We start from the raw sequence: 26,569 nt of genomic DNA, 5'->3' as shown, positions 1-26,569 counted from the left end.
CTGCATGCTGTACCTTCAGGAGACACCAGACTACCCCTTCTCATAGTCCTGAAACCAACACACTGAGCTGTGGGTAAACAGTGCGTATTCCTCTCTCATGGACTGACCTTGGCAAATCTGCCAGAGATATTTTCAAGGAAGGACTGGTTTCGGGTTGTCTGGATGAGAAAACAAAATCATGCACTGACACAAAGTTTTCAACACCTGGATTATCTAATATAGATACTGGTCAAGTTCCCAGGACTGGAGAAGGGAATGGCTACCCACTCCAGTATTCTTGCCTGGAGAACCCCAGGGGCAGAGGTGCCTGGCAGTCCACAGTTCATGGGGTCGCAAAGAGTCAGACATGACTGAGTGACTATCACAAGTCCCTGGGAACTTGGAAAGCAGACACATACACAGTGTGACCTGTCACAGAGCAGCGCAACCTGACAGAGCTCTGGGGGCATAATCGAATTACCAGTGAGGACCAGATTAGACAAGGCTTGAGTCTGAGACTCGATGCTGCCTTCTCACACTACCATGGTAAAGAATAGTAACATCAAGTCTTCTTACAAGAGGGAGTCTATACACCTTGGTTGTGATGTTGACTCAGATTTTGCTGGACCTGCAATCCATGGTTCAGCTGTCCTTGACTGTGAGGGCTGGCTTGCTGGGTTCCATGACCTGGGACAGTGCCAAATCAAAGCTAACAAGGAATAACATTGCAGGGCACTACAGGACTGGGGACTTCCAGCTAAACACAATGTCACTGATTCTGGGGACAGAATTTGAAGCATCAATGTATCAGAAAGAAATTCATCTTGACATTTGGGTGAATGTTGCTCAGACATTAGGTACCAGCTGCACTCATTTGGGCATTACAACTAAATATCACTTGGATCTCACTGCTTCTGTCTGTACAAAAACCAACAACTCTAGTTTAGTTGGAGGAGGCTATACTCAGCCTCTGTGCCCGGTGTGAACCTAACACTGTCCTGGTAAACAGAAAGAACATACTGCCTGGAGGCCATGAACTTGACCTTTCTCTGGGGTTGGAAGTTCATCCAGCTGTAGAAATCTCTAGCAAGGGATATCAGAAGATTGGGTCTTAACACAATTGCCCTGTGACCAGTAGGATGAACTACCCCTCCTGGGCTTCCAGGTGGTGCTAGCGGTAAAGAACCCACCTGCCAATGCAGGAGGCATAAGAGATGCAGGTTCGATCCCTGGCTCAGGAAGATCCCCTAAAGGAGGGCATGGCTACCCACTCTAGCATTCTTGCCTGGAGAATCTCATGGACAGAGGAGACTGGCAGCCTACAGTCCATGGGGAACCAAAGAGTTGGACTCAACTGAAGTGACTTAGCATGAACGCACATACCCCTGAACCCCAGTGATCAAAACAAAGGATGATCTACACAAGAACCATATTTTAAATGTTTAGACAATTTCATATTACCTGGTCTCTTGTGAAATTATCTATCTAGTTATCAATGCCGCATTCATGGAGCATTTTTAAAAGCATTCACCTTGCATTTTTTAATCTATTTAACTGTTAAATGTACTAACCACCAAAATGAAACTGACCTTTGTGAAAATTGTTTTTAAAAAAGTTAAGACAAAACCCTCTATCCAGGGTTGCTCAGCCACAGCACTGTTGACGTTCTAGATCACTCTGCATTTGGGGAAGGCGTCCTGTACTACGTCCGGCGTTTCACAGCAGGGGCTGGCCTCCACCCAGTAGTGCTCGTGTCACCCCATATCAACTGGTGTCTGCACTGGATGCGTCGAGAGGCAGGCTTCACATGGGGATCTGAGGATCGCTCCTGGTTCACTTCAGTTCAGTTCAGTCGCTCAGTCGTGTCCGACTCTTTGCGACCCCATGAACTGCAGCATGCCAGGCCTCCCTGTCCATCACCAACCCCCGGAGTTCACCCAAACCCATGTCCATTGAGTCAGTGATGGCACCCAACCATCTCATCCTCTGTTGTCCCCTTCTCCTCCTGCCCTCAATCTTTCCCAGCATCAGGGTCTTTTCAAATGAGTCAGTACTTCACATTAGATGGCCAAACTATTGGAGTTTCAGCTTCAACATCAGTCCTTCCAATGAACACCTACAACTGATCTCCTTTAGGATGGACTGGTTGGATCTCCTTGCAGTCCAAGGAACTCTCAAGAGTCTTTCCAACACCACAGTTCAAAAGCATCAATTCTTTGGTGCTCAGCTTTCTTTATAGTCCAACTCTCACATCCATACATGATTACTGGAAAACCCATAGCCTTGATTAGACCTGGTAGATCAGGTCAAATTTGAGTCGAGGTGGAGGACACTCAGCTAGTTGTCAGTGAATTGCTTGATGTTGTGAGAACTTACCCCAACACACAGATGTTGCAATTAGTACTAAAATCATTTTAGGGACACTGCCCTAAGGAATAAAGGACATGTCAGGTGTGACCTCAATCTTTTTTTTCTACTGAATCTAAATAATAGTTATCTTTTCTGCTCTAAGATGTTTATGTTGAGGGCTTAATTTGACTGACCAATAATGGTAGGGTAGGAAAATTAAGGAATGGCATCCCCTGTTCTTTATCTCCCTCAGGGAGTCCAAAGAAAGAGGAGCAAACTTGTGTCTGGGACCCAAGACTTGAAGTTCCAAACTCAGAACATCTAAAATGGAAATCAACCCAAAGAAGGCATTATTTTAAAACCTCCGTTTAGGTCTCAGTCAATTTGCAAAATGAATTCAGAAAGACTCAGAGCCACAAAGTGATGTAATTTATTCCCCTCCCCTCCTTGTTAGCATTTTATTTTTCCAGCTCTGAGGGTCTGGGCTTAGGAGCTGGGTTCCACGTCTCATACACTCAGCTCTCAGCGGTAGAACAGGAGCACAGCTGCCTCAGTGATCTCCCGGCTGGAGCTGTAACCCTGGTGAGCTCCATATTCATTCCAGTCAAAGGAGGAGAAATCCCCACACTGCAAGGGACTGCTCTCTGAAAAGTAACCTCCTCCACCGAGGCAGTGCTGAGGGACAGGGAGAAGACACAGTGAGGGGTTGGCTGTGGACACCAACAAGCTCTGAATCTTCAAATCAGAATCTTTAGTCTGTTCCTGGAATCTTTAGTCTGTTCCTACTTGGCTTTGTTCCCCCGTCCATAAAACCCACTCCTCCAGTAGACTCTGAAACCATGTACTTCTCTGAATTCCTTTCAAACTTCCCTCATATTAACCCTCAGGCCTGCTAGCCTACCTTTTCCCATAAATGCTTTTCCTCAGGGCTCTGTCCACACCTCACTATCTGGATGATGGCTCATCTTCATAAACCAGGGCCCCTTGTTTGTGTTGCTACCACAGGTGATACGTCATGAAGATTGCCATCATGCATTTATATCTCTGTCCCACTTCATCTGAGTTCCTTAATGACTCTGTCAGCTATGCATGTCTAGTATCTGTTGCTTTGTAATAAAGTACCTATCATGCATTTTGAAAGATCAGTTTTTGCAGGGGTACATGGGGCTTTCCAGGTGTCCCAGTGGTAAAGAATCTGCCTACCAATGCAGGAGACACCAGAGACAAGAGTGGGATCCCTGGGTCGGGAAGATCCACTGTAGTAGGAAATGGCAACCCACCCTGGTATTTCTGCCTAAAAAATTCCAAGGACAGAGGAGCCTGTCTGGCTACAGTCCATGGGGTTGCAGAGAGCTGGACATGACTGAGCACACATGCACAGCTCACAGCACATGCAAATGGGCACAGATGAATGGGATAGGGCTCCATGGAAGCCAGAGTGGGGAAAACAGCCTACCCCCAAAGCCCACGCCTCTATTATCCTCTGAATATAAGCGAGAGGCCCTGCCACAAGGCTGCAGCTGCTGCCTCTTGACTGACACATAGACAAACTAATAATTGCAGGGGGAAGTGAAGATGTCCTGGACTTCAGGGCCACGTTTCTCAGAGTGACAGGTGTGGGAGGAAAGTGTGCTAAGTGAACTTCATTATTCTTAGAGCTCTGACTCCCTTTTTCTCCTCCCCCTCAGCCAAGAAATGACCCTCAAAGACAGTCTCCAGTCACCACAACTATGGTGCTCTCTTCTACAAGACTGGAAAAACAACAAAAACGTAAAGCTTCTACAAGTTAATATGAATTTTGGAGAATAACTTCATGACCTCAACATATGGAAATACTTCTTAAACACAATATAAAAGTACTAATTATACATGAGAATACAAACAAATTAGACTTCAGTACAGGAAATTATGTCCAGTGGTCAAAAGATAAAAACTTTCAATTATGAAATAGGTCCTGGGGATATATTGTACAGAATGGTAACTAACACTATATTGTACATTGACAAGTTGTGAGAGAAGAGATATTAATTTCTCATCACAAGAAAAAAAAATTGTAACTACATATGCTTGTGGGGGTGGACTAGACTTATTATACAGATCATATGCAATGTATAAAAATATAGAATTATTATGGCATACACTTGAAATTAATATAATGTTAAATGTCAATCGAATTTCAATTAAAAAGTGATCAGATCAAATCAGTCGCTCAGTCATGTCCGACTCTTGGCGACGCCATGAATCGCAGCACGCCAGACCTCCCTGTCCATCACCAACTCCCGGAGTTCACTCAGACTCACATCCATCGAGTCAGTGATGCCATCCAGCCATCTCATCTTCTGTTGTCCCCTTCTCCTCCTGCCCCCAATCCCTCCCAGCATCAGAGGCTTTTCCAATGAGTCAACTCTTCGCATGAAGTGGCCAAAGTACTGGAGTTTCAGCTTTAGCATCATTCCTTCCAAAGAAATCCCAGGGCTGATCTCCTTCAGAATGGACTGGTTGGATGTCCTTGCAGTCCAAGGGACTCTCAAGAGTCTTCTCCAACACCACAGTTCAAAAGCATCAATTCTTCGGTGCTCAGCCTTCTTCACAGTCCAACTCTCACATCCATACATGACCACAGGAAAAACCATAGCCTTGACTACACGAACCTTTGTTGGCAAAGTAATGTCTCTGCTTTTGAATATGCTATCTAGGTTGGTCATGATTTTCCTTCCAAGGAGTAAGCATCTTTTAATTTCATGGCTGAAGTCACCATCTGTAGTGATTTTGGAGCCCAGAAAAATAAAGTCTGACACTGTTTCCACTATTTCCCATTTATTTCCCATGAGGTGGTAGGACCGGATGCCATGATCTTCATTTTCTGAATGTTGAGCTTTAAGCCAACTTTTTCACTCTCCACTTTCACTTTCAGATAGTAACATTTTAAAAATTATGTTCACGAAATATCAGCAAAAGAGTAAAAATACAAGCCACGGAGAAGCATAGCATCATACTCCATAGGGTGGGTGCCCACTCATGCACACACAACACAGACAGGTTGTTGTCTATGTTGTCCAACAACTCACTTGCTCATTGTTGCAGCCCGTGACTTTCATTCCAGCACGCAGGGCACTGGCTGCTCTCTCATGGTCACTGCACATTATATGAGATTCAGATTCTCTAAGTGCAGAGTTCCTCTCCTGGACCCAATCCTTCAGAGAATAAATTCTCTGGTAGGAAAAACTCTTGCTGTTTCTTGACAAGCCAAATTTGTCAGCCTGCTTGGCAAACAAACTACCTGTGCAGCTGCCTCCTGGCCCTCTTGCCATTCTTCTGTTGGGATTGAGGCTCAGGAAACCAGCACAAAAAAATTCTGATACTCTGGCGACTGCTGTGAATAATAAATCTCCTTGCCACACTGCCAGGAGTTTCCTGTTTTCTGCCAGCATCTATGAAACTGTGAGTGGCTAATTCTTTAGCTTAGAAGAAGGGGAAAATCTTACACTCATCAATGCTCAAGAGTCACCAGGATAAACAGAAGAGATGGGCACACTGTTCTTTATCTCCATAACGGGGATCTGTTCAGCTTAAAAGTGTTTAAAATGAGAGGATCCTGGATTGGTTTATTACTTACCACATGCTTCACCACAACTTTCTTAGGTTTCCTTGCTGCTTCGAGGCAGGAAAGATTGGAAAGGGGCATAGGTTCTGCTCTTGCAAAATGTCTCAGGAGAACAGGATGCTGCTAAAGGATGCAAATATAATTCTCTAACAGTCTGAAGCTGCTCACACCAGCCTTCCAGGCCATCATCTCCCAGTCCCTGCCCACTTTACCAGTTCATCACTGGACTGTGAAATCTCTTCATCCCTGAGACTAAGACCAGGGAGCTGGAATTGTGGTTCCTCACACACCTGGATCTTGTCTCAGACTCAGAACAGATTTGTCACTTCACAGAGAGCTCCCTCCTTCCATCCTCACAGATGACAGGAGCAGAGAGTTCCCGCCAGGTGGAGACTTAGAGTCCTGCCTCTGCAGAGAGTCTGAGGTGGATGAAATGCTGAGCCTTTGGGGAGAGCAAAGTGTGGGCCCTGCGCATCCCAGCCCACATTGAGCTGCAGGCCCCGCCCTCGAGCTGTCTTCCCTTGAAGATTCCTGAGGCTCGGCCCCGGCAATGAGAAGGAATGAGTGACTGCCTGGAGGGGCAGGAGGCAGCACTCTTGGGCACACAGATGACACTCACCATGAGGAGGGCGAGCCCTGCGGGGTCAGAGCGCACACGGTGTTCCCTTCCATAAGAGACTCTCGGGATGCACGGGACCTCACGGTTCTCCCCTGCAGCCTGTCCTGCTCCCACCTGAGTCAGGTGCCCCAGGGCCTCACACACCTCCATCAGGTCGTCATCCTTCCAGTCCCTCCTGAAACTTCTCCATGAAGCCTTCCCTGGCACCTCCACCCCAGGCAAGGCTGATGGATGCTTCACTGTCCTACTACTGGACTTTCTCCAACCCCCAATTGTGGCATGCCACACTGTCATGTATTTCTTTTATTTACTTTTGGGTTAGAAATAATTGAAAATTTATAGAACATTGCCAAAATAACAATATTACTTTAAAAAATCCGTATAGTTTCTACCTAAATTCATTTTTGTTTTGAAAAATAAATATTCACAGGAAACGTTTACAGGGTGGAGGAGGGTTAGTAAGAATGTGAATTATATTTTTTCGTATTTCACCCCGTTTGCTTTATCATGTATTCCCTCTCTCTAAATGCACACACAAACCCACAAACTCACTGTGCTTCCTTCTAGAGGCACCTGTAAGTCCTCCCAGAGCAGCAGCACCCCCACCCGCCTCACCTGTGCCACCATGACCTGAGGTCTGGGGAGGGTGGCTGGCCTGGCCTCTGCAGCTCCATACCTCACATCTCTGGTACATTCATTTTGTACCAGAAACAACTTTGAGAAAGTATTCTGTTGAGACAGAGCCTTCCTTGCTCCTGGAGGACTGGCCATCCCACACCCACCCACCTGTGCCACAGAGCAGGAGGCCCAGTCAGCTGCCTGAGCCACAGAGAGCCTGCTCCCAACACTGCAGTGTTTTTATGTTTCAAAGGTCATACGTCCTCATTCACTCACCCAGCCCTTCAGGTACCTTCTACTCTCCCAGTGCCAGGGCCAGACCATAGGGGTTTCCTGCTGCAGGAATTGGGGACTGGGAACAGCAAGAGGGACAGTAGCCTGGGGACAGGGTTACCATTCTCTACTTTGTGGAAAGGCCCCCTCAGATGCACTGGGATTCTTCACTCTGCCTCACCCCGCCTTTTTAGGGCAAATAACACAGCAGAACTACATGGGTATTTTAGCATATATGTATAAAAATAATTCTAATTTGCCAAAGAAAGACAGAAAGACAGGCAGAGTGATCATACATCACAGAGTTCCTGAGGCTTTTCTTCATTGCATTCTTTTTTTCCTGGTCCTTATCTTTCTGAATTGGCATATAGCAGCTCGTGTGTTGGCACTTGCATCTTTGCCTCAGATTTCCACGTGTGGAGGACACAGGCTAAGATAAAAAGCATCAGAAGTGGTCCTGGAAACAGGCTGTCAGGATGGCCTTTAGCGTCACATTTCTCACATACCTGAAAGGAAGAGCGATCCAATGCTGCTGGTCAGTGGGATTATGAGAACACCTGGCACTTGCCCTCTCTGCCTTTCTCTTCCCCATTTTGTGCCCTTGTGCCCTGTAGATCAATTTCTCTCATCTCTGAACTTCCCGTGCACCAGAAGTTAGGAATCAGGGAGAGAAGCTAGGAAGGAAACTGTAGAAGCACAAGGAACATTAGAGCTCTGGCCATGAAGAGGAGCTGGGGAAAGCGAGGGAGATGCTAGGAGGTGGGGATTGCAGCCAACAGATCTTCCAGTACAGGACAGGCTCAACTGGGGAGACGTGGAAGAGTTTGTGGCTGGACTGTGTGTGGGAACATGCTGGAAATGTTTACAGTGTGGAGGAATGCTCAGTTCAGTTCAGTCGCTCAGTCATGTCCAACTCTTTTTGACCTCATGAACTGCAGCACGCCAGGCCTCCATGTCCATCACCAACTCCTGGAGTTCATTCAAACTCATGTGCATTGTGTCAGTGATGCCATCCGACCATCTCATCCTCTGTCATCCCCTTCTCCTCCCGCCTTCAATCTTTCCCAGCATCAAGGTCTTTTCCAATGAGTCAGTTCTTCACATCAGGTGGCCAAAGTATTGGAGTTTCAGCTTCAGCATCAGTCCTTCCAATGAATATCCAGGATTGATTTCCTTTAGGATGGACTGGTTGGATCTCCTTGCTGTCCAAGGGACTCTCAAGAGTCTTCTACAACACCACACTTCAAAAGCATCAGTTCTTCAGCGCTCAGCTTTCTTTATAGTCCAACTCTCACATCCATACATGACTACTGGAAAAACCATAGCTATGACTAGATGGACTTTGTCAGCAAAGTAATGTCTCTACTTTTTAATATACTGTCTAGGTTTTTCATAACTTTTCTTCCAAGGAGCAAGCGACTTTTAATTCCATGGCTGCAGTCACCATCTGCAGTGATTTTGGAGCCCCAAAAATTAAGTCCCTCACTGTTTCCATTGTTTCTGCATTTATCTGCCGTGTAGTGATGGGACCAGATGCCATGATTTTGGTTTTCTGAATGTTGAGTTTTAAGCCAACTTTTTCACTCTCTTTCACTTTCATCAAGAGGCTCTTCAGTTCTTCTTTGCTTTCTGCCCTAAATGTGGTGTTACCTACATATTATTGATATTTCCCTGGCAATCTTGATTCTAGCTTGTGCTTCATCCAGTCCAGCATTTCTCATGGCATATTCTTCATATAAGTTAAATAATCAGGGTGACAATATAAAGCCTTGATGGACTCCGTTCCTTATTTGGAACCAGTCTGTTGTTCTATGTCCAGTTCTAACTGTTGCTTCCTGACCTGCATACAGATTTCTCAAGAGACAGGTCAGGTGGTCTGGTATTCCCATCTCTTGAAGAATTGTCCACAGTTTGTTGTGAACCTCACAGTCAAAGGTTAGTAAGAATGTAAAAGAGTAAATAAATATTTGATTATGAAAGAATATTGTTTTTTGTGAATTTAGATTCATCACTAATCACCAGTCCACAACAGCATAATTCAAAATCTACTTTAGGAAAAAGAAATTGTCAGTCTGTGTCTGTGTGGAGAGAGAATAGTGTGACTTAAAGCTGCCCCATTCCAAACTTGCATCCAGTCCAGCTTCTCCCTGTGAACTATTTAGGATTTATTGTTTAAAAAAATACTTTATTATAAAAAATTTATACACTTACAGAAAAGGATTGAAAGCATAAATAGACAGTTTAATGAATTACGAAAGTAAACAGCTATAGACTCAGTATCCTGTTTAAGTAACAAAAGTTTCTTTCCCACACAACTGCCAAAGACAGGAGAAGGGCAGGTCCTGGTGTTTGATAGCTGAGGCCATCTCCTGGCCTACCTGGCAGCCACCCTGACCAAGAAGGTGCTTCTGGGCCAGAAGGTGGTATTCCTGCACTGCTGGGGAATCAATATTTCCTGGCAGTTTCTACAGAAACAAGTTGAAGTGCCTGGCCTTCCTCCACAAGTGGATGAACACCAACCTCTCCCAAATCCGAACCCTCAACTGCATCTTCTGGCTGACAGTGTGAGACATGGTACCCCCAAGACCAGGCAAGGCCAGGCCACTCTGGACCACCTCAAGGTACTTGATGGGATCCCACCACCCTATGACATGAAAAAGTGGACAGTGATCCCTGCCATCCTCAAGGTGACATCTTGACATCTATGTGCATCTGACACCTATGTTCAAGTTTTCCTGCCTAGGGCACCTAGCTCATGAGGCTGATTGGAAGTATGAGGCAGTAGCAGCCACCCTGGAGGAGAAGAGAAAGAAGAGCAACATCCATTAGTGGAGAGAGGGAGGGGGAAGCAGCTCATGAGGCTACAGAAGCAAACTGAAAAGAACATAGAGAAGAAAACTGACAAATTCACAGAGGTCCTCAAGACCCAGGGATTCCTAGTCTGAGACCCATAAAACTGACTGTTGAGCTTTCAAGAGAAAAGAAACAGAAGTTTGCCAGGACTCCAAACATATTCCTTCCAGATGACAAATCTCTTCTGAGCCATATCCTTCAAGATGATTTGCAGATAATGAAACCCACAAGATATGGAAGAAGGTAACTGGGGGCTGACCACAAGTAGGTGGGCTCCAGATCAGTTGGAGAAGGTTGATGATGTTGAGTCCCAATTACCCCACCAACAACCAATCAGAAGAGTGTCCACCTGTTGATCTTGCATACAGCAACCTTCTTACCTATCCTGCCTTTAAACACTTTTCCCTGAAACCCAGTTGGGAGTTCAGGGTCCAGGATTTGAGCATTAGCTACCCAAACTCCTTGCTTAGAGTCTGCAGTAAATGTTGCACTTTCCTTCACCACAATCCTGCATCAGTAGATTGGCTTTACACATCTAGCAGATTCAAGCTGGGATTTGTAGCAATCTGACATAAAGAGAGAGAAATAAGGCAAGAGGTAACAAAAAGGAGTAAGAAAGAAGGGATAAATGAGAAGGATGGAAATCTGGAATGAGCTAGTAAGAGGGAAAGATTTATTAGGGAGGTGAGAAAAAGAGAAGATACTGGAAAAAAGCAAACACAGCTGACCCATGAGCAAAGCTGGTTTGAACTGTGCTCGTCCACTTATATGTTGGCTTTTTCCAATATTAAATCATATAGTACTACACAACTCATGAAGACCCCCTGGAGAAGGGATAGGCTACCCGCTCCAGTATTCTTGCATGGAGAATTCCCATGGACAGAGGTGCCTGATGGGCTACAGTCCATGGGGTCACAAAGAGTCGGACATGACTGAGATACTAAGCACAGCACAGCACACAATTCATGACTTGTTGAATCTGCAGATGTGGAACACAGACCCAGAGGAACTGCAGATATGAAGAAACTATGGGTACAAATGATCAACCGTAAGTTACATGTGGATTTTAGACTGTTTGGAGGATTCGTGACCACAACCCACACATTGTTCTAGGGTCAACTGTACATTAACCATCGTTGACCAACTACCATGCAAATCAGGTTTAGCCAAGAACAACCACAGGGCTTTCACTTCACCTTTCAACCAGGATAGCTGCTGCTCAACCCAGAGCAAACCCCATGGCCTCAGCTGTGGCTGCAGAACTCACCGAGGAGACACCGGACCACCTCTTCTCACAGTCTTGCCATCAGACCTATACACAGAACTCTGTGTGTGAGCAATGTGCATTCATCTACATATGCTGACCTTGGCAAATCTGCCAGAGATATTCTCAATGAAGAATTTGGTTTGGTGTTGTCACGACGTGAAAGCAAAATGATGCATTGACAAGGCATGCTCAGCACCCAAATCATCTAATACACAGGCCATGTTCCTGGCAGCTCGCAGACCAAAGACACACACTGCATGATCAATCACAGAACAATGCAGAGTTAAATTATAAATAAGAACCAGATTCGTCAAAGCTTGATTCTGAGTTTGGTACTACCTTCTCACACTAACATGGTAAAGAAAAATGGTAAAATCAAGTCTTCTTACAAGACAGCATGTTTGTGATGTTGCCCAGGATTTTGATGAACCTGCAATTCATGATTCAACTGTCTTTGACTGTGAGGTCTGGCTTTTGGATTCCAGCCCATGACCTGGGACAGTGCCAAATCCAAGCTGACAAGGGATAACTTTACAATGCATTACAGACTGGGGACATCCAGCTACAAGCTCTGGTGTGATTCTGTGGACAGAATTTGGAGGATCAATTTATCAGAAAGAGATTTATCTTGACACGGGTAAATCTTGCTTGGGCACTAGGTACAAGCTGGACTTATTTGAACATCGCAGATATCAATCAGAACCCACTGCTTCTGTTTCTGCAAAACCCAACAATTCTAGTTCAATTGGAATGGGCTACTTTCAGACTCTGCCTCAGAGATCTTCAGTCATGTTAGTGAAGTTAGAATCTGCCTTGAAATGAGAGGGTTGAAACTTTCAAGCCCATTCACCCTGACTCTCCTGAAGAGAAGAGGGTTGGAAGGTTGAATCAATTTCCCTAGTCAATGATTTAATCAAACCTGTCTGTGTAAAACCCCGAAAGGATATGGTTTAGAGAGCTTCAGGGTTGGTGAATATGTGGAGACTGGGGAGAAACGCTGTGCTCAGAGAGGGCAAGGAAGCTCTGGGCTCTTCACCTGTACTGGCTCCAGCTGTCTCTTCCATCTGGCTGTTCCTGAGTTACACCCTTTTCTAATAAACTCATCATCTAGTAGGTAAACTGTTTCATTGAGTTCTCTGAGCCACTCTAGCAATTTAATTGAACCCAAGGAGGGATTCACTGGAACCTCCCATCTACAGCCAGTCAGTCAAAGCACAGGTGACAATCTGGACTTGCAACCAGTGTCTGGAGTAGGGGATTCAGGGGCAGACTGGTAGGACTGAGCCCTTCACATGGGGATCTGACGTGTCTCCTGGTAGACTGGGTCAAAATGGAATTGAGTTGTAGGACACCCTACTAGCTGTCAATGGATTCCTTGGTATTGTGAGAACTCTCCCCAAAACAGAGATGTTGCAAATAGTACCCAATCATTTTAGAGACACTGTCCCAACTGTCAAAACTGGAGGAATAAAGGAAATGGACAGCTGTGACCTCAGTTTCTTTTTTTCCTACTGAAACTAAATAATAATCAGCTTTTCCTCTTTAAGATACTCATGCAGAGAGCTTGATTTGACTAACCAATAATAGAATGGTAGTAAAATTAAGAATGATTTTTCCCTGCTCCTCAGTCTCCCATAGGGGTTCCCTAGAAAGAGAAGCAAATATGTGTCTGGGATACCTGAGACTAGAAGTTCCAAACTCCAGAAGTCTAAAGTGGAAATCACCAGCTTACAAGGCATTATTGTAAAACATCACTCCAGGTTTCAATTTGTAAAAGGAATTAAAAGACAGTGAGAGTCACAAAGTGCACAAAGTGATGTAATTTATTCCCTTCCCCTCCTTGTTAGCGTTCCATTTTTCCATCTCTGAGGGTCTGGGCTTAGGAGCTGGGTTCTGTGTCTCACACCACACAGCTCTCAGCGGTAGAACAGGAGCACAGCTGCCTCAGTGATCTCCCGGCTGGAGCTGTAACCCTGGTGAGCTCCATATCCGTTCCAGTCAAAGGAGGAGAAATCCCCACACTGCACTGGATTGCCCTCTGGGAAGAATCCTCCTCCACCGATGCAGTGCTGGGGGGCAGGAGAAGACACAGTGAGGAGTTGGCTGTAAACACACCAGTGAGCTCTTAATGGCCGAATCCCCTGTAAGTTTGGTCTTCTTCCTACTCGCCTTGACCCCTCCCCTGAAAAAACCTTTCCCTCCAGTGGACTCTGAAACCATGCTTTCCTGAATTCCTTTCTACCTTCCTTCATGCTTATTCTCAGACCCCTCAACCACCCTTTTTCCTCAATGGATCCCCCAAAGGCTATTTATTGCTCACAATTCTGTCCACACCTCACTCTCACAATGATGGTCTGTCTTCACCCATGACTTTTGCTAGAACCAGCATAATCATATATTGCCAAGATATACTCCTAAATCTGAATGACCAGCCAGGTATTTTCTGGGCTTGAAACCCCCTATCCAGCTGCCCTGTGAATGTCTCCACCTACATATCACTAGATCTAAAACTCCACTTAAGCAAAACAAAACTAATTCACTCTCTTGCTGCCCTTGAGTCTATTTCTCTTCTTGTCACCCATCTTAACTGATAGCAGTCAATCACCCAGAACAAAACCCTGAAGTCTGTTGCCTCTTTCACTTCCCATCCCCCACGTCCATTTAATCTTCAAGAACTGCTGATTTCACTGTCTATGCATCCATGCTTGCTCTTTCAAATTTACCAAGGCCACCCTGGCTCAGGTCCTCACTATTTCACATCTGTACCTTTACACCTGCCTCATGGTCTCATTGACTCTTATTTCCCTGCTCTTGAATCCACGTCCCCCTCCTTGCTAAACCAAAGTGATCAAGTCACTAACCTGGTCAAACTCCTCTGATGTGTCCCATAACATCAGATTATAGGTGTCCCATCACCTATAACATAAACTCTGTGTCCTGGACATAATGCAAAAGCCCCTCCTTGCCCTACTTCTTGCAAGTATTTCCAGCATCAGCTCTTAATTCTACACCATGTGCATACCTTGATACAATTTACACAACAGCTCACTGCCCCCTCAACACACCATGGTCTATTAAATCCCAGTGATTCTGAACATGTCAGTTACTCATGCTCAAGGACACTACTCTGCCCCTTGCTGCCTATTGAACTCTACACACATCTTTCGACATTCAGCAAAGATGTCGCCTTCCTGCAGAATCAACTGTGTGCTGTTAGTACAGGCAGAAGCTTCTGGATTGTTTTCCCAGAGCCCCTTTTTATGTTGCTATCACATGTGATACCACATGAGATTGCAGTCTTGCGTTTATATCTTTCTCCCACTCAGTCTGAGTTCCTTAAGATGACTCTGTCAGCTCTGCATCTCTAATAGCTGCACTTTGTAGGTTCCCTAGCATGTATTTTTAAGGAATCAGTGCTTGCAAGGGTACATGCAAATGAGCATTAATGAGCAAGATAAGGTTCCTTGGAAGCCAGTGTAGGGGGAACACATCCCACCCTACTCCCAGAGCCCACACCTGCATCACCCTCCAAATCATAATCTAGGGACCCTTCCATGAAGACACAGCTATTACACCTCGACTAAGAAATGGACAACTGGTAACTGAATGGGGAAGTGAAGATGTCCTTGACCTCAGGGTCACGTTTCCCAGACTGACAGGTGTGGAAGGAAAAGGTAGTGAATGAATACTCTTGCTCTTAGCACTCTGACTCTCTCTTCCTCCTGCCCCCCAGCCATAAATGTCCTTCAGAGACAGTCTCCACTAACCACAACTACAGTGCTCTCTTCTCAATACTGGGAAAAAATAAAAGCATGAAGCTTCTCCATTGAATGTAGAATATCATCATGATCTCGACATAGGAAAATACTTCTTAAACACAGCTTCAAAGTACTAATCATATATGAGAATACAGATAAATTGGACTTCAATACAGGAAATTATATCCATTGGACAAAGGTACAAACTTTCAGTTATAAACTAAGTCCTGGGGATGTAAAATATAGACTAGTGACTGTAGTTAATAATACTGATTTGTACACTGAAAAGTTACTAAGTAGATATTAAAATTTTTTATCACAAGACAAAAGAATTTGAAACTATTTGTGGTGGTGGGTGTTGGCTAGAGTTACTGTGATGATCATTTCAAAATACATAAAAATATAGAATCTTTATGTTATATACTTGAAGCTAATAAAATATTTTATGTCCATTGAATCTCAATTTAAAAGCAATAGTAACAATTTAAAAAGTATGTCCACAAAATACCTGCAAAAGAATAAAATGCAAGGCAAGGAGATTTACATTCAAACATCCCAATCAAGTTTTCCCATGCACACATAGACACACACACACACACACACACACACAAGCCAGGGATCATCCCTAAACTCACAAACTCAGTGTTACAGCCAGTGACTCTCATTCCAGCACACAGGGCATTGGCTGCTCCCTCATTGTTAAACACCCTGAACTGGACGAATCCTGCAACAAATTCTCCTGGAAAAGAAGAGGCAGAGAAAAGCCTAAGTATTCAAAAGATGAACTGGAAACAATTTCCCTTTGACCAGCCCAGGGATTCCCTAAATAAACAGGTCAGGTTACCTCCCAGCACTCCAAGCTTAGGGGATGAAACCCAGCACTTTTGTGGACAGTGGCCGCTACATCCTGGCTCTGAATTTGGCTGGAAGGGAACCTCCTTCCATCTGAGGTAACAAGACCAAGGCTCATGTTCACAAGAGTCACTTGTCTGCCTAGGGCTCATAGGAAAAATTAGAGTCCACTGAGAGATCAGCACGAAGACCTCCAGAGGTCCAGCAGGAATAGGCAATGATCAGAAGTGGCCATCGGTTTCTGCTAGCACACTTCTCATCCAATTACCATGACTTTATTTGCCCTACCTACCATTACCTGCTCTCCCTGAAATAGTAAATGTAAAAACTGATGGTTCACACTTTCCCACCAAACGTTAACTTTAGTAGCGTTAGTCTCTCAGTCGTGGTCGACTCTTTGTGATGCCATAGACTTCAGCCCGCCAGGTTCCTGGGTCCTAGAGATTTTCCCAGCAAGAATACTGGAGTGGGTAGCTATTTCCTTCTCCAGGGGACCTTCCCTACTGAGGTATCAAACCCATGTCTCCTGTTTTATCTTGCTGAACAAATGTCTTCTTTCAAATAATAGCTATCCATCATAACAAAAACAAATTTTTCTCACTACCTTCCAAGTAGTTCTCACCTGGGAACATTAGCTTGCCTCTTTCGTTAACTATTACATCACACAGTATATTGATTAAGAAGTCTGGCTTTATATTCTTCTAACTCCATAGATTTTTCAGGATGATTAAATGACACAAAACCATGACAAGTTTCTAGAAAACAGTTTGGTGTCTTGTATTGATATGTGTTCCATAAGTGCTGGCAATCATTAATTATTGTTATTTACCCTTTCCCCAAGAGTGCAGCGATGGATTGATGGCTGGGCTTTGGAAGCAGATACTCACGCTGACCATTTGGTGAGTAATAAGATGCAGTTTTCTCAGCATCGCCAAAGTCATAGTCGACAGGAATGGCTGGGCCATTGTCAGTCCAGCACTTCCCTGCTCCGTACTTCACAGGGAATTTCTACAGGGATGAAAATACAGATTGAGGAGAGTAGAGATACTGCTGTACTGGGAAGTAGAGGATTTAATGCCCTCAGGTGGCATTATTCAGACAACAGTCTGAATGATAGTGATTCTTTGCCATCCCTACTCATAGCTCAGAACCTAACCAGCCTCAAGACCCTTGTTTTTCTCCTTCTTTACCCACCCTGTTATTCCTCCAGCTTCTTGTGCTTCCTGGCTCACAGTTCCTCTGAGAGGCAGCACACTAGTTCACAGGGACCCAGAGGTAGGAGAAAGCCAAGCAGAGGTACCTCTTAGTGCAATGAACAGAGCAGACTTAGTCCTCATCCAAAACACTGGCTCTCTGTTCACCAAAAGACCACCCCCATCTCCCAGCCAGCAGCGCCATGTACCTGGTAGAGTCCAAACAAATTATGTCCCATTCTCCGGAAGAAGCCAGTGTTGGTGTGGTACCTCAGCAGGGAGCTGTTCCTCCAGTGCTGCAGGGGGGACTTGTTGGGCACGTGCCAGATGCCCAGGTCCTGGGCCTGGATGTCGTAGTAGCCAGGGTTCTGCAGAGGGATGCACACTCAGCCTGACCAGCCCAGGAGGTGCCACCAGCCAAAGACCCACACACACAGCCCTCACTTGAGCTGAGAGCTCAGGGCTCCAGGGAAGCAGGTGGCAGCAGTCACAGATACCCACCCTCCTCCAGTAGATAATGAGACCCCACCACCCAAACAGCCTTGGTGGGAAGAAGCTGTGATTCAAGACATGGACTTTTGTCTTTCTTCTCCAGCCCCACCTCCACATCCCCGTCTCCCACCCTCCCTTCCACATGCTCTGCTCCAGCCACACCCTGTTCCCACCCTTTCCCACCTGGAAACTCAGTGCCACCCACCTTGTAGTCATCGCTGGTGGCAGCCTCTGCAGACCCAAACGTGTTGTAGTTGGCCCAGTTGCCATCACCCTCTGGGTAGTCAGCCCTGTTGCCCTGCTGACTGGACCAGCGATCGCCCAACGTGCATTTCCCACGCATGTTGTTCTCATGGACGCTGGCCACCAGGGTCCAGCCACCGCCCCAAGAAGTCATGTCACAGAAGGTCTGGTAGATGACACCATTCTCAGTGCGGAGGTGATACAGGCCATCTGCAGAGGGAACGAGCCCAGAGACCCCCTGTCTGAGAACGGGGAGTCCTGTCAGGCCCATTACCACAAAGAATTTGGGAAGTCAGAAATGTATCCTTAAGGCTTCCACACACACCCATTTCTTGAGAATAGTCCTCTGTGCATAATCTAAGAGCAGAAACACTGACTGCCTTTGCTCCATGCTTCCTTCTCAAAAAGACGTTATAGAGCAAACATCCAAGAAGACAGAGATGGTATCTCCCTCTGGATAGAGCCTCCTTCTGACCACTCAAGGCCTGATAACAGCACCTGACCACATCTCAAGTCCACATCAGGATGTGGCCTCTGCAACTCAGAGCTAAGGGCAGGCATGGTCAGTGCCCATTTTATGAGATTCGGATTCCTTAAGTGCAGAGTTCCTCCTCATACTCAGCCCCAAAGAAAATAAGCTGTAATATCAGAAAAGACTTGTACTTGCTTGATGATTCCAATTTATGAGCTGCTTGGCAAACAAATTACATGTGCAGATATCTCCTGGACCTCTTCACATCACTGTGATGGGACAGGACCAGAGAAACAGCACAGGAAAAAGCTGATCCTCTGGCTACTTCTGTGATAGTGAGTAATAAGGTTCTATGTCTCTGCCTACCAGAATCTATGACACTGGGGCAGACTAACTATTTAGCTTATTTACAAGAAGGAGAAAATCTTACAGTCATCAGAGCTCTGGTCGCCAAACTAAGAGTCACCAGGAACACCAGGAACATTCTCCCTGTGTTCAGAAAATCATGTCTCCTACAACTAGATGGCACCCAAAAGCCTCAAAATTCCCACTGGAGATATCCTAGACTGGAAGCTGGAGTCGGAGCAGACAGGAGTGGTAGGCACACCCCTTTTGATCTCCATGACCAGGATCTGTAGTGAAAAAGGGGCCAAAAGGAGAGGATGCTGAGTTGGTTTATTACTCACCACCTGCGCTATGGCAACTTTCTTTGATTTCCTTGCAGGTTCTGGGCAGGAAAGACAGGAAAGGGGCACAGGTTTTGTTCCCCCCGAACTTCCCAACAGAAGGGGTCACTGTAGAGGACGTGAGGATAATTCTCATTAATAGTGTCGCACGGCTCACTCCAGCCTTCCTGGTCATTGAATCCCAGCTCCTTTCCCCTTCACAGGTTCATCACTGGGCTTTGCAGCCCCAGAGGTCAGTGTCTCCTCTGCTAAGACTAGCTGAGCCGCCATCTGGTACAGACTTAACTTAACTTGCACTCTTCTCCACAACTAATTAAACATGAAAACTCTCTTTATGCCTACTGTGATAAATGGAATTCTGAGGATGAGGACTAGGGAAGAATGTTCCCTGGACACAACCCTGACCACCAAGCACCCTCTGGAAATCCCAAAGCCAAGGCCATAGGAGCAGGAGCAGCTAGAAGAAAACAGTCTTCATCACTATGACTCCCCTGAGCCCCCTCAGCCACACAGAGGCACAGACTGGGGCCCCAGGACAGGCCTTAGCTTCAGACCAAACATCCAGAGAGACCAGCAATCAGCACTAGGCCACAGCTCAATTTAGCTGCAAAGTGTGGCTTCTCTGCATCTCCACGACTCCCCCTCTGGGCCAGGACATCAGCATCCAGCCCAGCTCTATTCCCTCTGCTCCACTGTGCACCTGGGTGAGCTGATGAAACTGCTGCTCCTGAGTGACCTACCTGCACCCCGCCCTCTGGCGGCCAGAGAGAGGAACAGCAGGAGGCAGAATCTGGACCCTGGCCCCTAAGAAGAAAGGAGGTGCAGAATGTCATTGGCGGGTTCATTCTTTCTCTCCCTTCCACCCTTGCTGATTCATCGTTTTTCATCTTCCCATTATGATCTCTGAACTTTCTGCATATGGAAACCTCAAATGGAAAGTGATGGGATTCTGAGTATTCTCGAACCTCCTGGAATAGACCCCACCTCATCCAAGCGACTTAGCAGCAGCAGCAGCAGCATCCAACCCTCAAATCATTAAGGGCCCACAGGTTCCTTTCTCTGAAACTCTGCATCCCTGAGACCAAAATCAGACCTGAGCTGGCATCGTGGCTCCCCACACACTCGGATCTTGTCTCAGACTCAGCTTCCCCACAGCACGGAGAGCTATCCCCTTCCTTCCTCACAGATGCCAGGAGCTGAGAGTTTCCTGCCAGGTGGAGACTCAGAGCTACTGCCTCTGCAGACAGTCCTGACATGAGTGAAGTGCTGAGCCTTTATGGGGAGAGCAAAGCATATGGGCCCTGCCCATCCCAGCCCACTTTGGTCTGCAAGCCCCTCCCTCAGGCTTTCTTCCCTTGAAGGTCCCTGAGGCTCGCCCAGGCAATGAGAAGGATTGTGTAACTGTCTGGAGGGGCAGGAGGGAGCACTCCTGGGCACACAGGTGACACTCACCATGAGGGGAGTGAGCCCTGCAGGGTCAGAGCACACACAGTGCTCCCTTCCATAACAGACTCTTGGGATGGACGGGACCTCACAGTTCTCCCCTGCAGCCTGTCCTGCTCCCACCTCAGTCAGATGCCCCAGGGCCTCACACACCTCCATCAGGTCATCATCCTTCCAGTCTCTCCCGAAACTTCTCCATGAAGCCTGCCCTGAATCCCCTACCCCCAGTCATAGCTGACGGATACTCCCCCAGCCTACTATGGGCTTTGTCACCCGAATTATGACATGTGCCACACTGTCATGTCATTCTGTTTTAAGTTGGGGGCTAAAATAATTGAAAATTTACAGAATATTGCAAAAATAAGAATAGTGCAAAGGCACATATAGCTTCTACCTGTATTCACAGATAGTTTGTATTCTACCCAATTTGCTTTATTATGTATGCCTTCTCTCTATATCCACACAAAAACTCACACAGCCTTTCTTTCTTTAACATATTGAGGATAAGTTACATATATGAAGGTCTTTTCCCTAGATAAGTATGTCCTTTCCCAATACAGATATTCTCATATTAACCACAGTGCAATTATCAACTTATATCATTAATTCTTTTTAATGTAACTGGTACTTGGCTAGGGTCCGCTAGCCTGGGAGTTCTACTCAGCTCAGCCAGCATTCATCAGACTGAATTTTCTCTGGCTTTCATTGCCTCCCATTATTAAGAGATTTCCTGTCCACACTGAAGCCCAAAATCCCCAGGGGATGTTCTTGTTATTATTCAGTCACTCAGTGATGTCCGACTCCTTGCGATCCCATGAACTTCAGCAATTCAGGCTCCCCTGTCCCTCAGTATCTCCCAGAATTTGCTCAAACTCATCTCTATTGAAACGGAAATGCCATCCAACCATCTCATCCTCCGTCATCCCCTTTTCCTCCTGCCTTCAACCTTTCCCAGCATCAGGGTCTTTTCCAATGAGCCAGCTCTTGCATCATGTGGCCAAAATATTGGAGTTTCAGCTTCAGCATTGGTCTTTCCAATGAATAGTCAGGGTTGATTACCTTTAGGATTGACTGGCTTGATCTCCTTGCAGTCCAAGGGATTCTCAAGACCCTTCTCCAGCAACACAGTTAAAAAGCACCAACCCTTCAGTGCTCAGCCTTTTTTATGGTCCAACTCTCACATCTATACATGACTACTGGAAAAACCATAGCTTTGACTACATGGACATTTGACCATATTTGACTATAAGGACTACAGGGTCAGAAAAGTGAGATCTCTGCTTTTAATACGCTGTCTAGGCTCATCATAGCTTACAAAGCTTAAAACTAGATTTCACCATTCCACACCCATGTCAGCCCGACGCCTTTCAGCTCTGTCCACTGCCCAGGCTCATGCTGACCATTGACACCTCATTTCCATCACCTCTGCTGCTGGGACTGCTCTCAGGGACAGATGCTGATGTTCAGGGCACTGCTTCCTCTCACTCCTGGGCCTCCAGCCCCACATCTCTTTGATGTCCAAGGTGCAGAAACCATCCAACTTGTTCAGTGCAGAAGAAGGCAAATGCCTTACACACATATAAACCACTATCTAATCCAAGGCCTGGAATGTTATTAATAACTTACACTTACCCGTGCACTCTACTACATCACAACCATCTGAATTTGTTTTCAAAGAGGACAGGGTTGCAGAGAGAGATGGAGAGAGGACTGACCTGTCTCCCATACATCTCTGCTGTTTGCTACAGCCATAGGGAAATGACCACTAATACCACTTAATCAGGCAATTTCTCAGGTAGTCACTTGGGTTGTTCACTGTGATTAACTCCCTTCTTTTTGGAGGCCCAGGAAAGACTGCACCTCTCCTCTGTGAAGTTAAGTGGCCCATGGGACTTGTCCTAGCCAAGAAATGTGAGCAGAAAGGGTCAGTTTCAGGCTGAAGCCTTTACCAGGCAGGGCACAAGTCCACACCATCCTTTTTTCAGCCTCAGGAAATGACTCCATAAAATACGGGGCCCTGGCTTGGTGGTGTGTTTATGTCTGATGAGGAAACTAATCTTCGAGGTTAGAAGGATGGTGCTCTGTGCTCTGTTTTAGGGGAAATGTTAAATGTTTTGCCTGTGGTGTCTCAGGAGGTGAGACTGCACCAGGGCATTAAAGGAAGACCTCAGGGAAACAATGTCAGCGCCGCGTGTCAGCTGTCTTGGTTCTGTATTACAAGGGAGATGGTCTGGGAGAAAAACTGGTCTGTTTTGCAAGGAGAAATGAAAGGAATAACAAATTCTGGGTCTTCAGCAGGCAAACAGTGTGGAAAATTTCCTTCATAAATCATCTTCAACAAGGGCACACACACATGCACACACATAATAGCTCCCAAAACATTTTCCCATACGCACCTCAGTAAAGAGCAAGTATTTTGCTATTTGGCATCCCATGTACAGGGCTTCCCTGGTGGCTCAGACAGAAAAGAATCTGTCTGCTATGTGGGAGACCTGGGTTGGATCCCTGAGTTGGAAAGATCCCCTGGAGGAGGGTTTGGCAACCCACTCCAGGATTCTCGCCTGGAGAATCCGCCTGGACAGAGAAGTCTGTGACACCTACAACTCATGGTGTCACAAAGAGTCAAACACGACTGAGTGACTAAGCACAGCATATTCCAAGTAAAATAAGCTCACTAGTTACACAGACCCAACCCAACAGCTGAGAAACGTTGCTGTTGCATGATAGCAAACTTCTAAAATTTGACTAGTAAAATTTGAGGAAATAAAGCAATGTATTTGGATTGAGTCACCTTGCAGATGTTCATTCTTTGGCCATCAATGCATGGTGTCATCCTCTGCTGAATACTGTTTCTAACATGAGACAATTGAGAATATGTGGCCAAAGGCATATGCAGTGACCTCTACCAAAAGGATATGTAACTATTAGATGACACCTTAGAAAGTTCGAAAACCTCAGCCAGGGAAGGAAGGGTTGTGTCTGTAACTGACATTCTGAAATAAAGTGTGCCTGATATCCAAAATCCTAATATTTGGGGTAATAACATGTATACATGGAGAAGGCAATGGCACCCCACTCCAGTACTCTTGCCTGGAAAATCCCATGGACAGAGGAGCCTGGTAGGCTGCAGTCCATGGGGTCGCAAAGAGTCAGACACGACTGAGCAGCTTCCCTTTCACTTTTCACTTTCATGCATTGGAGAAGGGAATGGCAACCCACTCCAGTGTTCTTGCCTGGAGAATCCCAGGGATGGGGGAGCCTGGTGGGCTGCCATCTATGGGGTCTCACAGAGTTGGACACGACTGAAATGACTCAGCAGCAACATGTATACATGTATACAGATATAGCATGCATTACTGTCTTTTTAAAAACTATGAAATCTGATTTTATGTAACAGTATATATCTTGAGGATCAGTCTGCATTAAATTTTCAAACTGAATAATTCTACACTCCTTTAAAAAAAAATGTTACCATATCTATTCTCACTTAAAATCCCATCCTGATTTTATCCCAGTAAGTACACTAGCATTTCAACCTTACAGAATACCACAGTGTACTGGGATACTGAAAGCTTGTTTTGTAAAGAAGGCTGAGAGCCAAAGAATTGACGCTTTTGAATTGTGGTGCTAGAAAAGACTTCTGAGAGTCCCTAGGACAGCACGGAGATCACCAGTCAATCCTGAAGGAAATCAACCCTGAATGTTCATTGGAAGGGCTGATGCTGAACGTGCAGGTTCAATACTTTGGCCACTTGATGGGAACAGTGGACTCATTGGAAAAGACCATGATGCTGGGAAAGATTAAAGGCAGAAGAAGAGGGCAGCAGAGGATGAGATGGCTGGATAGCATCCCCAACCCGATGGACACGAGTTTGAGCAAATTCTGGGAGATAGTGAGGGACAGGGAAGCATGGCTTGCTGTTGTCCACGGGGTTGCAAGAGTCAGACACGACTTAGTGACTGAACAACAGCCACAGTGGGGTACTGAAAGCTCGTTTTGTAGTCACAACTTCCTGGTGGCAGACCCAGGTTTTAGACCTACATGGAGTCTATTCTTGCAGTTGCTAAATACTCTTACTCCCAGATGCCTCAGTCTTTTTCTTTTGTAATTAATCTGGATCTACTGAGTAATTCATTTCCTTGACATTCTCAAAATATAAAATATTAGCTTATAGACAAGGGAAGCCATCAACCCTTTCCTGAGAATTGCTATAAGAAAAAAATAAATATTTGATTACAATGTTATCAATTATATAATAAAGGCTTGCCTCAAAATTATGAAAATATATTGGAGGAAGTGGTTGATTCTGTCATGGGGAAAGGGAGGTAAATATTTTTTCTCAAAGAAATCACTGACTCCAGTGTATGAACAAAATCAAATATTTAGATAAGGGGAATTTAAACTGAATCAAATATTCACAAAATGTCATCTAAAGATTGTGGCAGGTAGTGATACTTCAATTGGTTGACAAACAACATACAAAATTCTATTTCCAAGAACTAGATATATTGAAGCTACAGAAGTATATTTATTCTGTGGTTTTGGCCTTTCTATTTTGTTAGTGCTAAAATTCTTTCCACTTTGCTGTACACCTAAGCTAACACAACAATGTAGATCAACTATACTCCAATATAATCTTTTAATGTCTTTCATGTAAAATGATATGGATGATAGATGTTCAATTTTAGCTTCTTAGTCTTTAACTGACAAATTCGATAACTGTATATTGTTTCACATGAAGTCAATTCGGAAAAGGCAATGGCACCCCACTCCAGTACTCTTGCCTGGAAAACCGCATGGACAGAGGAGCCTGGTAGGCTGCAGTCCATGGGGTCGCTAAGAATCGGGCACGACCGAGCGACTTCCCTTTCACTTTTCATTTTCATGCATTGGAGAAGGAAATGGCAACCCACTCCAGTGTTCTTGCCTGGAGAATCCCAGGGACGGGGGAGCCTGGTGGGCTTCCGTCTATGGGGTCACACAGAGTCGAACACAACTGAAGCGACTTAGCAGCAGCAGTAGCAGCATGAAGTCAATTAATTTTATGTAAGTGGTAAGTTTATGATTCTGTGCTGAGCCTAATCTAGCCCTGAGAAAACCAAAGTCTTCATCTCTATTGAGCAAGTATTTGAGCAGGAGCACAACTAAGCTGTCCTCCTAAAAGACACAGAAGCAACTCTAGGGAATTTACAAAACAAGCCAAAGTTCTCAACTTGGGAGGGAACACTTCATTCCAAGAAGCTCATAGTAGGAGAGAAACATAAGGGAAAGCTCCTTCACTCTTTAGAAGGAGAATTCAGGGGCTGTTACAGTTTTGCGAAAAGTCTCCCACCCCTTTCCCTTTGGGATTACATGCTTATTATACAACTATCTCTTCTTTCAGTGATGTCCATCTTTGCTTTATATATTTTGAAGGTCTGTTGTGGGTTTCATAAATGTTTATAATTGCTCTATCTTCTTGCCATATTGAACCATTGTTAATATATAATTTATTTTGCCTCTTACAAATTTTTAAGTCTAATTTATCTGATAATACTATACCATCCCTGCTCTCTTTTTATTGTCATGTTCATTGTTGTTCTTCAGTCACTCGGTCCTGTCCAACTCTTTAAGACCACATGGACTTCAGCAAGCCAGGCTTCCCTGTCCTTCACCATTTCCCAGAGATTGCTCAAACTCATGTCCATTGAGTCAGTGATGACATGCAAACATCTTGCCCTCCGTCGTTTCCTTCTCCTCCTGCCTTCAATCTTTCCCAGTATCGGGGTCTTTTCCAATGATTCAGTTCTTTGCATCAGGTGGCCAAAGTATAGGAACTTCAGCTTCAGCATCAGTCCTTTCAATGAATATTCAGGATTGATTTCCTT

At 45.3% G+C, this 26,569-nt stretch overlaps 1 protein-coding gene and 2 pseudogenes across 1 annotated transcript; 2 read left to right on the top strand and 1 right to left on the bottom strand.

Moving 5' to 3' along the window:
* Positions 1 to 522: 522 nt before the first annotated feature.
* Positions 523 to 1,094, top strand: LOC129655861 (voltage-dependent anion-selective channel protein 2-like; annotated as a pseudogene).
* Positions 1,095 to 7,659: 6,565 nt separating this feature from the next.
* LOC129655860 (60S ribosomal protein L13a-like) lies at positions 7,660 to 10,387 on the top strand (annotated as a pseudogene).
* A 2,942-nt stretch (positions 10,388 to 13,329) lies between these two features.
* LOC129655926 (intelectin-2-like) lies at positions 13,330 to 20,363 on the bottom strand. Its single transcript, XM_055586716.1, has 8 exons — positions 20,352 to 20,363; positions 19,999 to 20,062; positions 19,259 to 19,366; positions 18,063 to 18,310; positions 17,575 to 17,733; positions 17,060 to 17,180; positions 15,956 to 16,059; positions 13,330 to 13,631 (listed from the first exon to the last, which is right to left on the bottom strand). Exons 1-8 carry the CDS (start codon positions 20,361 to 20,363, stop codon positions 13,479 to 13,481), a joined length of 969 nt encoding a protein of 322 aa, XP_055442691.1. The 3' UTR covers positions 13,330 to 13,478.
* Between the last annotated feature and the right edge of the window lie 6,206 nt (positions 20,364 to 26,569).

Source organism: Bubalus kerabau, chromosome 6 (genome assembly GCF_029407905.1).
Source record: "Bubalus kerabau isolate K-KA32 ecotype Philippines breed swamp buffalo chromosome 6, PCC_UOA_SB_1v2, whole genome shotgun sequence".
Taxonomy (NCBI): Eukaryota; Metazoa; Chordata; class Mammalia; order Artiodactyla; family Bovidae; genus Bubalus; species Bubalus kerabau.
This window is presented reverse-complemented; position numbering and strand designations above follow the sequence as displayed.

Bases quoted from the DNA above. Each gene is read 5' to 3' on its own strand.
- LOC129655926 (XM_055586716.1), bottom strand. The intron at 17,734-18,062 runs GTGGGTGGCACT...ATCCCTCTGCAG, and splicing joins CCACCAGCGATGACTACAAG to AACCCTGGCTACTACGACAT. The intron at 13,632-15,955 runs GTGAGTTTAGGG...CCTGCCCCCCAG, and splicing joins CTGGCTGTAACACTGAGTTT to CACTGCATCGGTGGAGGAGG.